Source organism: Engraulis encrasicolus, chromosome 11, assembly GCF_034702125.1.
Source record: "Engraulis encrasicolus isolate BLACKSEA-1 chromosome 11, IST_EnEncr_1.0, whole genome shotgun sequence".
NCBI classification, from domain to species: Eukaryota; Metazoa; Chordata; class Actinopteri; order Clupeiformes; family Engraulidae; genus Engraulis; species Engraulis encrasicolus.
Genome location: NC_085867.1, coordinates 49,543,663 through 49,561,162, shown reverse-complemented (window position 1 = coordinate 49,561,162; position 17,500 = coordinate 49,543,663). Strand labels below are relative to the sequence as shown.

General features: G+C 48.0%; 1 protein-coding gene across 5 annotated transcripts in view; it reads left to right on the top strand.

Moving 5' to 3' along the window:
• Positions 1-17,500, top strand: part of pxna (paxillin a) — a 57,881-nt gene that overhangs the window by 24,913 nt on the left and 15,468 nt on the right. The window contains exons 1-9 of one of the 5 annotated variants that reach the window (XM_063210830.1): positions 2,909-3,695; positions 6,475-6,683; positions 8,202-8,287; positions 8,552-8,691; positions 9,182-9,368; positions 9,839-9,986; positions 11,280-12,860; positions 14,136-14,402; positions 14,653-15,051. In XM_063210830.1, the coding sequence (XP_063066900.1) occupies positions 3,176-3,695; positions 6,475-6,683; positions 8,202-8,287; positions 8,552-8,691; positions 9,182-9,368; positions 9,839-9,986; positions 11,280-12,860; positions 14,136-14,402; positions 14,653-15,051 (3,537 nt within the window). In that variant the 5' untranslated portion in view covers positions 2,909-3,175. The other 4 variants (XM_063210833.1, XM_063210831.1, XM_063210834.1 and 1 more) reach the window with 4 other exon arrangements.

Genomic DNA, 17,500 nt, shown 5'->3' with positions numbered 1-17,500 from the left:
TCCTCCCAATGCATGCACACACACACACACACACACACACACACACACACACACACACACACACACACACACACACACACACACACACACACACACACACACACACACACACACACACACACACACACACACACACAGCAGCTAGAAGTAAACACACATGGCCTCAGGTTGTGTTCCCAATCAAAATCTTATTTAGTATTCACATGTGTACAGAGAATCAGTTTCAGAGAGCAAGAGGAAGAGAGTGTGTGTTTATGGAGAAGACACTCTGGGAAGCCCCGATATAAGTCATGCTCTCTCGCACTTTTCACATCTTATTCACCATCATTCTTCACGGTTTACTTTGTGTAGAGAATCATTTTCTCCACTTCAGTCATGAAAGAGAAATGGAGTGTGTGCCTGTGTGTGTGTTTATGGAGAAGACACTGGGAAGCCCCGATATAAGTCAAAAGGAAGCATGTCATGCTCTCTGCAGGAAGTGCAGCGTTCCTGGCAGGATTTCCTGTCTGGAGTCAGAGAGGAGTGGGATTTTCTTGTATTTTGCCACTAGTAATGAAGAGATTTTGGCTTTATAGCATTCTTCTTCTTCTTCTACGACTTCGCCCTTTGTGCTCATCTCCCTGTCCTCCTCCTCTTCCCCTTAGACGTTGGTAACGGCTTTCTTGTCATCCTGTGTCCCGTATCTGTCTCTTGTCTCCTCCCTCTCTTCCTCTCTTCCTCTCTTCCTCTCCTCCTCCCTCCTCCTTCGCTCTTCGTCCCTGGTGCCAGCCCAGAGTAATGAGTCCCACGTGGCCATCCTCTAACGGAGGTATAATTAAAAAACACACACTGTTAATTTAAGCAGCGATGGGCGTTTTCCAAACTCTCATACACATACCACACACACACACACACACACACACACACACACACACACACACACACACACACACACACACACACACACACACACACACACACACACACACACGCATATGCTGATATGTTGTAGAGTTTTCTTGGTAATTTGTGTCTCGTTTAAACTTTTTAGTTTAACTATCACTGTCATTTTCTCTCCTTTGCCTCTTTTCCCTTTTGATCCATCTTATCCACGTGCAGATGAAGCCATGAACAATCGTCATTTAAACCAGAAACCTTAGTATGACGCTTTATCAAGCGTGCAGAATCCTGCGTGCTTGCAGTGCGTTACGGCTTTCTGCCTGCCTCTCCTTTCTGATTGGGACCTTGCCGCAGTGACATCACCGCGCACAAGAAGGTTCTGGAACGGTTGGGGTTTATGATCACGCCACCTGATCTGCGTGGCCAGGTTGGTCATGGCACTTTTTTTTAACGGTATGGGGTGTGTTCCCTTCCCCGAGGTCTTGAGGCCCCCCTCGCCCGTGTCAGATTCAGGACTTAAGCAGAGGTGCTTATTTTAGCTTGGGAAGGGGTTGTCGCCAAACCCAGCCACCCCACTGCTGTAGTGGTAGCTCCAGCAAGTCTCCCCTTCTCCCCCGCCTCCTTATTTTGGAAAACCAGTAGGAAAGAAAATGTTGTCTGAGAAGGCATCTGCATTTAAGGTGAAAGTCTAAAAAACAGGATGATTGGGGACATGTTGACACTGCTTCTGTAATGCCAATTGCTAATTAGTGGAGTTGAGTGGATGTCATCCTGTCCACTCCTAGCCACAGTGTGGTGCTGCTGCTCAGAGGTATTCGAAGCACCTTTGGGATGCACCGGCTACCTGAGAGGAATGTTGGCTCAGGTTTTAGGAGGAGGCCTGAACTTGCACCAGCCATAGCACACGCTCGTACAGGCCACGCACTTGCACTCACAGGTATGCAGGCTGGGCTGGGTTGTGCCACGTACGACAGCAGTGTGCAGACTTGTTCAAAGCAACAACGTATAATTCTCACTGATAAATCTGCAGCCGTGCCTGAGAATGATGCAATCCCAATCATAGGCCTTTCGTTTAACACAGCAGGTTTCAATTTTTCTCCAAATCTAATGTTTTGAATGTGTTTCACTGACTGTCACAGGGTAAAAGCTAGTAGAGGTGAGCTGAGAGGAAGCACATTCATAAATTAACAGATGGCTTAAAGGTTCTGAGAAGAGCAGTGCTCTGTATCATTCAGAACACTGCACTTTTAAGCATTATTTCCATAGCAATTGCTCTCTATAGGTCACTGATTAGCTGCTTCCAAGTACAGCACTGTGACCAACCTTGACATCCTCTGCAGGTGTGACTTAACGTATTTGTAAATCTTTCCAGTCTTGCTCTTCCCTACAGCCCTACAGCACCTAACTGTAATTCACAGAACCTTCTAAAATGCACAGATTTAAAACGCCAAAGGTTGCTCTCACCAGCACTTTGAGGTGCAGCGGCAGTCACTGTCCCTCCTTTCCGTGTCCCAACTTTCACCTAGGCATAAACAGTTTATGTGACATTATGACTTCAGGACCCCATCCACTTCCAAACACGGTAACGTTCCGACCTCCTAATCCGCCCTACGCGTACTGTACAGAGCACAAATGCCAGGGCTGCTCGCTGGCTAACCCTTCTGAGCAAAAGCAGCACCATTCTGTTTTGACTACAACAACAGAAAAAAGAATTAGCTCTCAGGGATTTCTATTTTTATCTGAAGCACATCAGGAATGTTTCCTGAATCGTAACATTCCTCATCGATCAGGAGTCGTGCCGCCCAAAATCACTACGGCAACATGTCTGTCATGCTCATATATGGCCCTTTTCTGGCTGCGTTTGATGGCTCTGAGCCTGTGTACACACACATCACCCCTCTCCCCTCCATCCAACCTCCACACCACCCTTCTTCTGGCTAGTGAGGGAGCGCTGCGCTACAGGAATGGCGTGAGCGAGCGCTGAGTGTTTCCTCTGGACGCCAGGGCCAGCGTATCCCCCAGGGGAGCACCGTTATCTGGGCCGGCTGCAGAACAAACACCGAGGCTGTATACATAATCAAGCCCTCTGGAATGTTTGAGTTGCTCTGCTCCGGAATGGGAAGGACCCCCTTTTCCTCTTTTCCGCTCCGGCCAAGCCCACTGGCTACGCACTGACTGCTTACTTCCCCCCGCAGAACGTCTCTGACCCTCCAGCTGTGCGGAGCGCCTTTGCTTCGGTCTCTCTCGGAGTCTCTCTTGACAGCTGTCTTTTTTTTGTGGACTGCGTTCTGACATAATGGAAATGGAGGTTCTATCAGATGCTGAAGTTCACGTCACACTTGAAACCGACCCAGGCATGGGCAGGATGTCGATGACCGAGTCGGTCCTGGAGGGAATGAACATGCTCGATGCTGTTCTCGAGCAGGCATCCGCCTCGGATATGGACCAGATCAGGGAACCAGACCAAGAGACTGTGTATGAGGTGGAACGTGAGGAGAATGAGGTACCACCAACAGAGCCCATAAGGGACACTGTGTATGAAGTAGAAGTAGAACTAGAGCCAGCTTCCATTACACCAGCACTGGAAACCCAGAGTCCACAGGCTGATGAAGAGCCCATGCCAACTGTAAATAATGATGAAGCTGAGCCAACTGTAAACCCAGAGGTGGACTCGGAGCCAGTGGGAATGTATTCGGTGTATGAGAACAGTTCTGTGCCAGATTCAGTCTCAGAAGACCCAACGACACAAGAACTGGGCGTCTCAGAAGCAGCCGTGCCAAGTACGGACACTCAAGCTGTCTCCGAGCCAAGAGGAGGTAGGGTTTTCTCCCTGTTGCTCTCGCTCTCTTTACTCGCCAAGACGCCCACTCATCTGCAGGCATGGAGAGGAGCGTTGGTAATGGCGTTTTGGGCCTGAGGGCAACCAGACCGAATGTATCAAACTCTATCAGCTGGATGAGCAGAGACATATTGGCAAAAATCATGTAGGAAAAAGGGCAGAGAAACAAACAAACCAACCCTATGTAATGGCGTACAAGAAACCAAAATAGAATGGAGTAAGAAGGGATGGCTTGGGCTGGAATTACATGTAAAGATGGGATGATGAAGTTGTAGTAGAGAGGGGATGTAATGATCTGAGAGGGGGGAGATGTTGGGCCTGTGTGCTATCAGATGTAAGGATGAAGAGGCTTAGCTGGATTGGCGGTGTAGGAATGAGAGAGGGAAGAGAGGAATAAGACAGGCTTGTAAATGAAGGAGACTGAAGTAGCGGTTAATAAGCCTGCAAGTTCCTGAGCTCCGCCGCCACTCCCTAAGTGGGCACGGTCCTAGCGATAAGAGTGTGTCTGTGTGTGTGTGTGTGTGTGTGTGTTTTTTTTTCTCTCCCCACCTCTGATTATTTCACAACCTTTCGTTTTCTCCCTGTTCGTTTGTCTCCCTCTCACTCCGCTCTCTTGTCTTTCGGCATTGGAGGCTCCTGTGTGTGCATGCGTGAGTACCCTTGGGATACTTTTCTATCACTCTATCTCTATCATCCTATCTGTAACTTGGTCTTTCTCTGTCCCCCCTCCCTCCCCACCTATTTCCTCTATCCCTCTCTCTCCCTCCCTCTCTCTCTACCCCCCCCCACCCCCCCCCCCCCCCACCCCGTCAGCTTCCATCTTTAGACTGCGCAGCTCGGGGGACCAGACAGGACTTTAGTGTGGGGCGTAAACTTAGCCCCTGGTCAAAAACAACCTCCTCCCCCTCCCCACGTTGTGCCGGCTCTGCTTACCACAGGGGTGACAGGGGCAGCTCAGAGTGGAGAGGTGCCCGTCTGCCAGTCTGTGCTGGGTGTCCCCTCTCTCTCTTTCTCTCCCTCTCCCCTCTCTTACAGTCTTCTTCCTACCACTTCATAGGGAAGGTCAAGACGCCAGTTTGGAGAGATCTACTCTCTGGCTACTTTTTTGTCTGTCTGTAGCTTCTGTGCACTGGTGAGTGTTGTGTCGGTGGTGTGTTTATTTCCAGTATTTGTGAATAGCTCTCCTAGGTAACTGTACTGGTCTGTGTCTGAGCTAACGGCTATGTTTGTAACTGAAAGGTTCCTTTCTTTTTTGAAGTGCTTGCTTTTCCCTTCTCCACCTGTCAATTCTATTGCATGCTTCCTGGTCAGGATGTTCTATGGCAAAAAAGGTTGTGTGTGAGCGGATTGCAGATTCATAGTATGCTATGTACTGCAGTTATTTGTGCTTGACTTGGGGGGGGCTAGGCCCTGTATATGACGTGTTTATGGTGAGGTTGAGTGGTAGATCTTTCTGAGGCTTGTTGCTGAACGCCCGATTGTCGTTAAGATCGATCTTGCCACTCTGCCTAAAGCAAGATGCAGAAAATGGTTTTAAATTATTCAGGGATTTGACTGGAACATGAACGATGGAAACTTTTCTTGAATGCTGTATGCTGCTGTTTTGAAACCATTTTTTTTTTTGCAATCGGCATAGCCTTTGGCAGAGGAAAATGGGGATTGGGAAACCAACTCCCATAAACACACACACACACACACACACACACACACACCTGTCCTGCAGCCAGCCAAGTAAATAAAAGGTGCGGTAGTGACGTGTTGCGGAACGTTTCTCATCTGTTGGTCGCTGTAAAAGCTTTAACTCTTGTGATGCCACAATGAGCTGTGTGTGTGTGTGTGTGTGTGTGTGTGTGTGTGTGTGTGTGTGTGTGTGTGTGTGTGTGTGTGTGTGTGTGTGTGTGTGTGTGTGTGTGTGTGTGTGTGTGTGTGTGTGTGTGTGTGTGTGCGTGTGCGTGTGCGTGTGCGTGTGCGTGTGCGTGTGCGTGTGACACAAACAGTGGAAAAGGAGGACTGCTAAACGCAAGCCTGTGTTTTATGTACATGCTGGGTGTGTGTCAGTGTTGGTCACCGGTTGTGTAAGCCCTGGCTCTTGTCAGCACCTGCTTACCAGTTGAGAGCTGCGAGCCGTGTGCGTGTCTGTGTGTGTGTTCTGGGCATACACGTGTCCGTGAGTTGGAGCCAGTTTCTTAGACATAAGATGATCTCCTCTACACTCACCACATACTGTACACCCCACAGATGGAGATGACCTCAGAGTCAGCCCCATGGCCTTCTGGGAGGTTTTCATGTTTCACCATCGGCTCATGACTCACAGTCCTGTCGTGCCTCTTAGTAACTGCCTCATTACACACTCACACACACTTCAAGGAAGTTATTGCACATAAAGGTTAGCAATATTAAGTGGGATATATAGATACAGGCAAGGCTATATAGAGCATAGTTTTTGGCAGATCCATTTTCGTCTCGGGTCATTTTAAGTGTGGACTCCTGTCAGGTTGGTTCCAATAATGTTGACAGAAATTGCTCATACCTTTTTAAAGAGGGACTAGGCAACATTTTCAAGTTCATTAATCGCCTTCAAAAGTGTCTGTATGACTGCTGACACTAGACACTCTCACAACTTAACTGACTTATTTGTGTCCATTGTGTTGAAGTTGAAGATTTGAGAGCGAGTGTTTCTACTTCAATTCTGTTTCTTTGTATAGCCCTCTGTTCTTTACAATAACTTTCTGTTATGCTTTCTGTTTCCGCCACAGATGCTTTATTGGCGGACTTGGAGTCCACCACGTCCCACATCTCCAAGCGGCCAGTGTTCCTCCCAGACGAGACCCCCTACTCCTTCCCCACCCGGGGCAACTCCTACCCCGAGGTCTCCGTCACGCCTCCCGTGCCGCCCCACCCCTCGGCCGACGCGCTGAATGGCACAGTTGTAGACCCCCCTGACTCGCATCGCTCCTCAGGACAGGTGAGCTGTTATACAAAGAGCACGTTTATATGCACATCAATAAAGAGTTTATAATCAGGTTTTTGGAGTAACCGGTTTATTCACGTGCTCCTATAAGCGGAATAAACGGTTTGTAAATCAGTTTATTGCAGTAATCAGTTTATGAGATTTCTGATTCACACAGGTAGGTTTTTGGCTAATTAACTGATTTCTTAAGACAAGTTAACACCTTAAACAGGTTATTATCGGGTTGTTGTCATTCTAGAATAATAAGTAGCCAATCACAGGCTTTGAATTCCAGTTTAGTGTTGCACAGTTGAGTGGAACACATGCAACCGACAGACTCATTATCCAATGCATGTAAACAACAGTTACAATAACCTGTAATAAACAGGTTCACAATTATTGTGAGCATGTAAACATGCTCAATGATGCCTAGCAGAGGTGGGTAAAGTGGAAGTAGAAGCAAATTCATTATCTAGGTACAATTGTTACGATACTACATACTTGTTACACCAATTATTCCACTCTAACTATAATGAAGGTCTTTACTTTTCTTTTCCTTTTACTTCACCTCTCTGGCCCACCTGTCACTTGCCTCTTGTTTTGTTTTCCTCACATTTCGTCCCATAATTCTCACCTACTTCTCAACACAGTTGTCCTAGAGGGCCCTCATAATTTACAAGTTTACAAACAAGATTAATAATCAACAGCTGAAGTGGTATACTGAGTAAATAATAAACCCTCTGACAGAAGAGCTCAGTGGAGCTCTACAAGGAAAACAAAGCTCTTCTGTTAGAAAGAGAGATGTTAGCCAGAAACCATAAAGTGAGTTGCCCCAGAAAAAAATCAGGTGGCCCTACCCTAATACACATGGGCTACTGTTATGACCTTGCAAACAAAAGTTGGTTAGTAAGGCTGGGTTCACAAGTGGCTTGGCATTGCTCACCCACCAGTCATGATCAGCTCTGTCTGTGGAATTAAGAAATGCATACGTAATGGTTCTAACCAAGCCTTAAATATACCAAAATTGGATCCTCATCATGGTCGTAGAAAAGAGGCGCCTAATTCCATTGGTGGTGATTGTCTGATATAAACAGATTTTTGGCAATGGCAAACTCAAATCGTGAACTGGCTTTTGCATCGATCGTATAATGTGGTTTAGGTTTTTTCTTAGCCGTTTATTACGTTCATTCCAAAAGCAAAGACAGAAAGTCATGACTATGCATAGGTATGTGAAACCCAAGCAGCATAGAAAAATGAGCTAATGTTTTGATATTTGCATGACTGTTGACTGTTTTGTAGATGCATTCCATATAGGGCATAGAATGTTTATGTCTATACACTATTACCCTAATCCTGATATTCCTAACTTTGCTTTTCTGGTAGCCCAACTTCACAGATGTACAACAACCAATCTCAATACGTGCAGGGAAATAGTACATTTCTTAGGTTTGTGTTGGTGATGTTTCTTTTTTTTCCGTAGCATTGCGTAGCAACCTAAAAGTTTTGCCTCCCTGTGTGTTTTCTGTTGATCAGTCGTACGGGTCGGCTCAGAAAAGCGCCTGGTCCAGAGATAGCAGCAGCCCGCCTCTGTCACACAGTGAAGAGGACCACGTCTACAGGTATGCTTATCAGGAGGATTAATTACAATAGTCAATGTCATTTTGTCCTCATTTGGTTTTATATTGTAACCAATTCAAACCATAACATTGTGACTTTGTAGCTGATGGAAATTAGCTTTAGTATAGCAACTGTATAATCTGGTTCTCATCTCATCATGGTCATCTCTGTACTTCCTGTAACTAATCCGTCTTGTATACGGTCCCTGTTTTTAAAATTCATTTCACTTAACTCTTGATGCTTGCTTGCTGTCCCCCTCTCTGCAGTTTCCCCAATAAGCAGAAAACTACTGACAACACAGCCGCCGGCATGAGCTCGTCCCTGGGGAGTAACCTGTCGGAGCTGGACCGGCTGCTCCTGGAGCTCAACGCCGTACAGCACAGCACGCCCTCCTTCGCCGTTGAGGGTAAGTAAGCCGCCTGCCTGCCTGTCTCTCAGCCTCGGCCTCGAGGTTCAGCGGGAGTCTGGGTTGATTTGGCTCAGCGGGATTTGCAGAATAAGAGGGAATTATGGCACCAATGCAATTGTCAGCAAATTTACGGGCAGTGTGGACATTGCGCTTGTGTAAATCAAGTGGGAGTTTATTTATTATATGTAGGATGTGAGCGCTTACCGAAAGGGTGCATTGTAAAAAAGATGTTGATAATTCAAGAGGGGTTTTTAATCTAAATAAGGAACTTGACATTTATTGTTCTTGTATTGTATTTCAGTCATTCAACATCAACAGTGTTTCTAGTGGAATGCTCCCTTTTTTCTAAATATTAAATGTGGGGATCAGCTATATGCCATAAACATAGGCTAAGATTTCGATTCAGAAACACAATTAATACATCTTGGCTCAACTGGGTCTTGTGTTACACACTCAACACCCTCCACTTCCTCCTTCCTTCCCACAGAGGAAGCCCCCCCTGCACTCCCCTCCAGCAGCGTCACCACAGAGAATGGCATCTCGCCCCCGGGAAAAGCCCCTCCTCCCACTCTGGAGAAGCCCAAACGCAGCGCTGCCGGCCGGGGAATCGAGGACGTACGGCCCAGCGTGGAGAGCCTACTCGACCAGCTGGAGAGCTCTGTGCCAACCCCAGCGTAAGATGTTTACCACTTAGACAAACCATACCCCCTCAATGCACAACCTACACATCGTCTACTCTATAACATAGTGTGTGTCATTTTAGAATCATATATGAAAGACTTACTGTATTTTCATTTGACTCAATTTGTACAGTCATCTGATATGTGTACCACTTATGCACTTCAAGTTCTCAACCCTCAATGCATAACTTAAAGAACAGATTCTGCATCACAATAATTTTGCTCAGTAGAGAAACAATCCTACATGTCCTGCTTGCCTCAAGGCCTGTAGTTGTTTGGCACAGATTTTCCCCCCCAATTCCCCCCTTTATTTTTTGTCTTCTAGGGCATGATCATTACAGATGTGATGACTCATCACCACCACCACCAGCATCACCAGCTTGCTTCCTGTTGTTGTTTACCTCCTTTGCCCTGAGGTTTACTTTGCCGTTGTGTTTGTTTTTGCTTCCTCTCTCTGTCCTCAGGCCCGCCCACCCGGTGGTCACAGCAGAGTTGAGTGACGGCCATGAGGAGACTCCTTCCCAGCAGCAGGCCCGCATCTCAGCCTCCTCCGCCACACGAGAGCTGGATGAGCTCATGGCCTCCCTCTCCGACTTCAAAGTCCAGAGCAATGTAAGTTCAGAGATTGATGGATAGAGGGTCCAACCAAAAGCGAGGCAGAGAGATGGAAAGAGAGAGGGAGAGGGATGAAATGGATGATTACAGAGATGGTGCAAGATTGATGGCTATTTGGCTGTGGGATATGGATTTGGATATGGCAAATAAACCATTAAGAGAAGAGGGCCGTCTTGAGATTTCTAAGTGCAGAATTACCCCACGCACCCTATAATAAGCTGTGATGGAGTGCCTCAATTGGGACCAGTAGATTGATGTTAATTGCTTGTTGACTAGTGTGTTTTTAGGACTTGTCAGTTACTCTCCAGGGAGTAAATGGATTCTCGGAATTCTGTGCTTAGTCAAGTCAAATGTCCTCATCTTCTCCAAATCCAAACATCCAAAACCTGGTCAGATGTCACACCTAGATTATGTTGACATCTGAAAACTGTATGACTGAATATTCATCACTTGTATCAAAAACTTAGATAAACTTCAAACGCGGTTTGATGTGTATCACGTGAATGAAATCTGCTTTGATGTATGGTCCTCCTTCTCTTCAGGGCACTTTGCCAGCCTCATCGTGGGGGGTTAGGGTTAATGCAGGTGTGGGTTCAACAGTAGGTCAAACCCTACAGTGTGTGAGTATCAGGTGGTTTAGGGCTTTGGCAGGGGGCAGTGTATGTGTGTGGTGTGTGTGTGTGCGTGTCTGGGGGTGGGGGACTTTAATGTTCTTTAGCTCATGTTATATACCTTAGTCTCTTGGCGTCTTGGCCCCCAGCTGTCTGCTTTCATGGTTGATATTGATTCCTAGTGGTTACGCTCAGTGGTCCAGAAACGGCTCTCGTCTCAGCAGGGGGCCCGCTGCTCAGATCACACCAGTGGCATAATATTGCAGAGCCTGTTGCTGGTCTTTCAGATCCATTGGACATCTCAATATAGTGATAATCACCCGTGGAAATGTATAGTTAGGAATGGTACATTAGTTTTGAGGGGCCAGATGGAATATGTTGGTTCATTAACGAGTTAAAATGCAGTGTTGGTGTGGAATGCACTGTTTCACAAAGGCTATGAGATTTTTTTCTACGGAAGAATTTGTGACATTAAAACTTGCCTGTCCTGTTCATTTCTATCTCCATAATTTCCTGCACTGTATGGTTCATATCATATATGTGCCATTTCTGTCTTTCTCTTCCTGTTAATTTCATTGATTTCTTTTTGTTAATTCATCTTTCCCTTTCTGACCTGTTCTAACCTTCCCATTTTTTCCTGCTGTTTTCTCTCTCCTGTGTTGTCCACTGTCTATTCCAGTCTGGTTCTTTGTGGTCTGTGAACCAGGAAACTTTGTCCCTTCCAACCCTTGATATCCCAGCAGATTCACCTGTTCCTAATGCCTCAGTTGATGCAAGTCTCTCCCTGCCTCCCAAGCCACCTTCTCGTGAACCCTCCCCATCCTCCACACCTGTTGGCCTGGAACTCCACATTGATGAAGATGATTTGGCTGGAAATGGTTTGGCCCCAGCTGCAGCACCAGCCCCAGTCCCAGCCTCAGACCCTGTCCCACCCTCAGCCCCAGCCCCAGTATCAGCCCCAGACCCCCCTCCTGAGGCACCCTCTCCAGTCAATCAGTCAGTCCAGTTAACCAAATCTCTAACCCAGATTACTGCAGTGGAAGAGGAGTCAGATTCTGGTTTCCTCTCCCTGTTTAGCAGCACCCAGACTGAGTCTCTGGTGATCATCTCCAGCACCACAGGGCCATTCTCTGAGCTTCCCAAGTCTGGGTCTTCATCCCCAGCATCTGCTGCTACTAACAAGACACCGAGTCCTGGTCCAGTCGTGATCCCGAAGACTTTTAGTCCAGTGGTGGTTTCCAAAGCGTCCAGTCCGGTTACAGTACCCAGGACGTCTAGTCCACTTGCAATCCTGAGGACCTCCAGTCCGGTTCCGAAGAGTGCTAGTCCACTGGCTTTCACAAAGTCATCGAGTCCGGTCACAGTTCCAAAGATTGCTAGTCCACTTACAAAACCTTCTAGTCCTGTAACAGTCCCAAAGATAGCCAGCCCACTTGCTTTGCCGAACACATCAAGTCCAGTTACTGTCCCAAAGATATCTGATCTCGATGCTATCCCTAAAACATATAGTCCACTCACTGTGCCAAATGCCCCTAGTCCTATACTTTCCCTCAAGACCTCTAGCCCAGTATTAAACCCAAAGGCACCAAGTCCTATATCCATTGTTGAGTGCTCAAGCCCTGTAACCATTTCAAAGAGTCCTGTTCCAAGTCCCATTCTAGTTGCTAAAAGCCCCACCCCACCTTCACTTTCGAAAAGCCCTACACCCCTATCTAGTGCCAAGTGCTCTAGTCCACTTGTTACGCACAAGAATTTAAGTCCTGTGATGGTTGCGAAATCCCCCAACTCTCCAATTAATACACTCAAATGCTCCAGCCCTATATCCACTGCCAAGAGCCTCTCCCCTGCACCACTGCGGAAGGAGAGGGTGCCGCTTGGTAAATCTGAAGAACTAGGCATAACTTTACCCTGTCCTGAGCCCATGCTGGAAGATGCTCTAGACAGACTGTTGGCAACCACTCTGGGACAGCCTGACAGGAATTGGTCCACCAAGCTTTTGGCACGTGAACCAAAGGAAGGGTCAGTAAGCCCACGCCACATTGACGAGTTGCCTCCAGGTATCGATGAAGAGTGTAGGAGATGGTTTGAAGATGAAAATGGAACACCTGGTGATGGTGAAGGGTGCTTGACGCCAGCTACAGAAGGAAGCTGGATGGACGAATGCATGACTCCAAGTTCAGGAGCTGGGACTCCGGATGTATGTATGGACCTTCCTCTCTCCCAGCCGTCTGCTGTGGAGCGCCTGTCTGCATCTGGTCAAGTACGAGGCTTTCCCCGTCATTGCCGTCTTCCCTTCCCTTGCTCATCCAAAATAATTTGGCATCAGAACGAGCTGGCCTGCGGAGTGCCATATGGTGTTTAAATCCCCTCTTATATTAGTCTGCTACTCGGGCCAAAGCCCTGCTGTGATACACTCTATCTGCCTTCATGCTTTCTCCAGCTCGGATGGTATCACACTAATAGGTTAAATATGTTGCTGTGACACAGGGAAGCCAAGCAGAGAAGTTAATTAACACTTGTATAAAGTGCAAAATTGCCTTTTATTTAGACCCATTGACCCATTTAAAGTGCACCCAGCTCTGAAAGGCAGCGCTCCTTCTCATTAGTGGCTTCGTTGTGCATTTCCTCAAAGAGAATGACTTCTCTTTCAAACTCTAGAATAGCTGCTGCATTGGTTTTGTAAAAGGGTGCTGCATACCCCGTTTGCTGCATGGTTGTGTGGCTTTTCTTTTGCTGCGGGTGATGTTATCGATGTTCTTATCTGAGAATAGCTTAAAGCCATGGCAAAGGAGTTTGAAAGATTGCACTTGGCTGTTTTACTGGAGGTGCATGTCTCTGCTTGCTGCTGTGACATAGTTGTCTGAGTCAAGGCTGGGCTTGCAAGGCTTCAATTCTGCTGCACAAAGGCCGTTGAATCTTTTTTTTCTTGTCCTGCATGCCATCAGGTTATGATCTATGACGGCATTGCAAAATGCTTATCCTCAGGCAATTGAAGCATAACATGAACTTTAGGTGTGACACAAGTCTATGTGAGGCTGCATATCCACACAATACACCATGTCTCCTTACTCTGCATGTCCTGAGTTGTGCTTTATTCCAAGCTGTTCCACCCCTGACATGTCGAATTGTGGTCCAGGCATGTAAACAGCACAGACCATTTTGAATATCCTTTGGCCTTTGTGATGCACACATAGAGAATGGCTAAATCCATGAAGCCACGCTGAAATTATCTCAGCCGCACCTTTTTGGAGTGAGTGTAGCTCTTGAGAGTTTGGCCATGCTGCACTGCTAAGTGATCATAGAACTCCAGAGTCTTGGCCTGCGTCTGGGGGAAGTAGACCGCTTTTTTTTGGCCTGAGCAATGTTTTGGAATGGCGTTGGACATTTACAGAAATGAACATAGCTGGCTCTTTTGAGTGACATGGAGTGGATTGCATCCGACCGTTTTGATGACCAGTGTGCCGTTCACACTGAGCAGGCATCTCTAAGGAGAAGGGGTCCCTCTCCAACCGCTTCCCACTTGCACTTCCCTCAGCTCAAGTCTGTGATCAGACGCACCAAGGAGACAACCAACGTGCACCCCATGTACCGCGAGGGCTTGATCCGGCGCAAGCTGGGGCCCGGCATCTTCCACAAGAGCAACTCCCAGGACCGCCTTATCGAGGAGCTGCAGGGCAAACTTGGCATCGTACGCCCAGAGCCCCGGCGCCGCAAGCAGCCCGACGATTGGATGACCGAGGGAGTGATCGTTATGTCTAATCCGCAGCGCACACGTGAGCAGGGAGCCACGGCTGTGGATAAGGTAGCACAAGCAGTTGCCAGCTCCCAAATAGGATGATTTTGTGTTAAATAATAATCCATATAGTGTTTTTCAGATATTCCATGTAAATGTCTGCACACCTTGTATTTATTAGGCAAATGGTATAGTTCATTAGGTATGCCATGCAAATGATGGTTCTCTCCCTATAGTAATGAATTGAGGTTTTTTTGGGCTTCCCTTTTTCATCTGTTCCTATACTCTCCTCCTTATTTTCCCGCATGCGTTTCTGCAGATCATCATTCCCCCTGAATCCCCCGTCCCCCAGAGGAAGGTCCTTCCTCGTCCTCCTCCCGAGGAGCCCCCCAAGCCTGTAAAACCGCCTCCACCCCCTCCGCCTCCCCCCTCTCCTCCCCGAGAGCCAACTCCTCCCCCACCCAGGGAACCCACCCCTCCGCCTCGAGAACCGACGGCTCCTCCAAAAGAACCAACCCCACCACCTAGGGAACCCACCCCCCCTCCCAAAGAGCCCACCCCGCCACCCAGGGAACCAACCCCCCCTCCTAAAGAACCAACCCCGCCACCCAGGGAACCAACGCCCCCTCCTAAAGTTCCCACACCCCCTCCCCCCAAGGTCTTTGTGTCGGTGGGCTGCCAGACCGAGTATGATCCCCTCTTCCTGCCCATAGACCAGGCATGGTTTCCATTGTTCTGCCTTTTCCATCTTTTGCTTGTGCAGCTCTGTCTGTGTGAAGTTCCTTTTGTTGACCATTCTCTCTCTCTTTCTCTCTCTCGCTCTCTCTATTTTTCTCTCTCTGTCTTTCTTTCTCTTTCTCGTTCTCTCTCCTCTCTCTCTCTCTCGCTCTCTCTTTCTCTCTCTGTACTTCTGTTCCTAACTTCAGTCCACCGGCTACCATTGCATCATTGTCTATCTTTGTCTCTGTCCGGTTATGGTTGTGAGCAGGTGCAAATTAGCTGTGAGTTGTGGTGACTGTGTGTGTTACTATGTCTGGTGTCGGCGGTGTATGAAGAAGGTTCTTGTGTTGTAGCGCGGCTTCGTCACGAGCACCTGACAGAACCTTATCGCAAGTTGGCACAGGAGCATCAGCTCGCGTTTTATGATGCTGCCTGTTGGCGCCAAAGAAGAGTATAGAACTCTCCCTTTCTCACCTCCCACCCTTCACACCACTCACTCATAACATAACCCTCCCTTTTTTTACTGTCTCACACAACCCACTCCCCTCTATAAATCCGCCATAGCCAGTGGTTCTCAGGCAAGCCCGTGGTCAGGGCTGTGGGGTGGGGTGTTGTTAAGAACATGGCTAGACGTCACGTCGCTCTTGTGAGGTGATGGTCAGTGATCCAGTAGATGAGAAGTTGTTGTGTTGTGCTGCTGTGTGCACTCGTTAGGTGGAAGCAGAGACTTCACTTACAGACCGTTGTTAACAGAGGCAGAGGCAGCCCCAGGGTGCAGTTCTGAGAGAACGCATAAACACACACACACACGCTCAGGCGATGTAGACTTTCACTCACACATGGCTTCTTTTGGCCCGTAGCGTGAGAGAAGTGGCACTGGGAGCAGAAATCAAATTTTATGTGGGAAACCTTCTCTCCCACAGTTTCTTTTTCTGTGACTCTGGCTCTTTATTCTGCACTCGCTTCCTCCTCCTCCTCCTGCCTCCTTTTGCCTTTTCTTACTCTGGCTCCTACTGAAGCACGATTCCTTTTCAACACAGCGGTGTGGGGGGAAAACACGCTAGGCTAATTACTAGCTAGCTATTCATGTTGTGTTTACCCGCTTGCTTGCAGATGGGTCAGGCCCGGGCTGTTTTGACATGTTTTCACATGGGCTGTTGGATGACTCATGTTGTACACAGTTCACCTTTCGATTTAGCCGAAGTGGTTTCACTGTACCAAGGACTGAGGAGGAGTTGGTTTGACTTGATGCTGCTTTGAGTGGTGTATTTGAGTTAGAGGAACATCCATGGCTAAGGGCCCACAACTGCTTTTTTAAAAAGCTTATTAGCTGAAGCAACACAGCAAGCTGTCATCTCTCTCTGTACTGTAAGGAGGGTACTGGCTGTGTGACAGTTCTGCAATGTGTGTATCCTTTACATAAGTTTGCGCACTCTTTGTGCGTGTGCGTGTGCGTGTGCGTGTGTGTAAAAATAACAGAGGATACGGTGGCCAGTGAAGGAGCTATTTTCTCCCCCTTCGGAATGTAGCCTGGTCATGGGGATCCAGCAGCTAACGTTGTGTGTGCGTGCGTGCGTGCGTGCGTGCGTGCGTGCGTGCGTGCGTGCGTGCGTGCGTGCGTGCGTGTGTGCGTGGGTGGCTTGCCATAGACAACGATACCCCATCATTACCCGCCAAGTCTACCCACTGTTGTTTTTTTCCCCTCTCTTTTCACTTGTCTACCTGAAGTCCCTAATGGTAGATTTCAGACCTAAAATTGAGCCCAATCTCCATGGAAACAGCAGAATCTCTAGTAGCCTGTGGGGGGGGGGGGGGGGGGAGACAGGAGAAGTTGGGGAATACAGAGTTAAGGTTTGGAGTCAGCCAAGGGGGATCCGTGCGTGGCTGAGTCGGACACACACAAATCCGGCCGTGGCGTTCCTTAGCGCTCTCGGTTTCACACGCCAGGGATTCCAAAGGGCTCCGTCTCTCGGGAGGCTCATCGGGCAGCAAAGAATAATTAGCAACACGGCTTGGGGGGCGGGGGGGCTCAGAAGCGTCCAACAGCTAGAAGTGTTCAACAGGCAGGGCCCAGCGAGATGACATTAAAGCAGTTTTTTTCCTCTTTACCTCTGTGTGTTTCTCTGTGATATTAATTACATTTGCCCTCCAGACTGAAAGGCACAGAGGGAGTGAGATTGAAAGAGGAATAGTGAGCGAAAGAGAAAGAGAGGCCGGGAGAGAGAGAAAGAGAGAGAGATCAAAACCAATTTATGGGAGCCGCATCTATGTGACGTCAAAGTTGAGTCATGTCCCGTCCATCAAACGGCAACGCTGTGGCCCTTTCAAAAACGGTGCAGCCATCATCAATTTTGTTGCCACGGCAGTGGATCGACTTAAAAGCCTTGTAAACAGGGTCAACAGTAGAGCTCTCATGAAAGCAACCAGAAGGAAGCCCTGCAAAAACC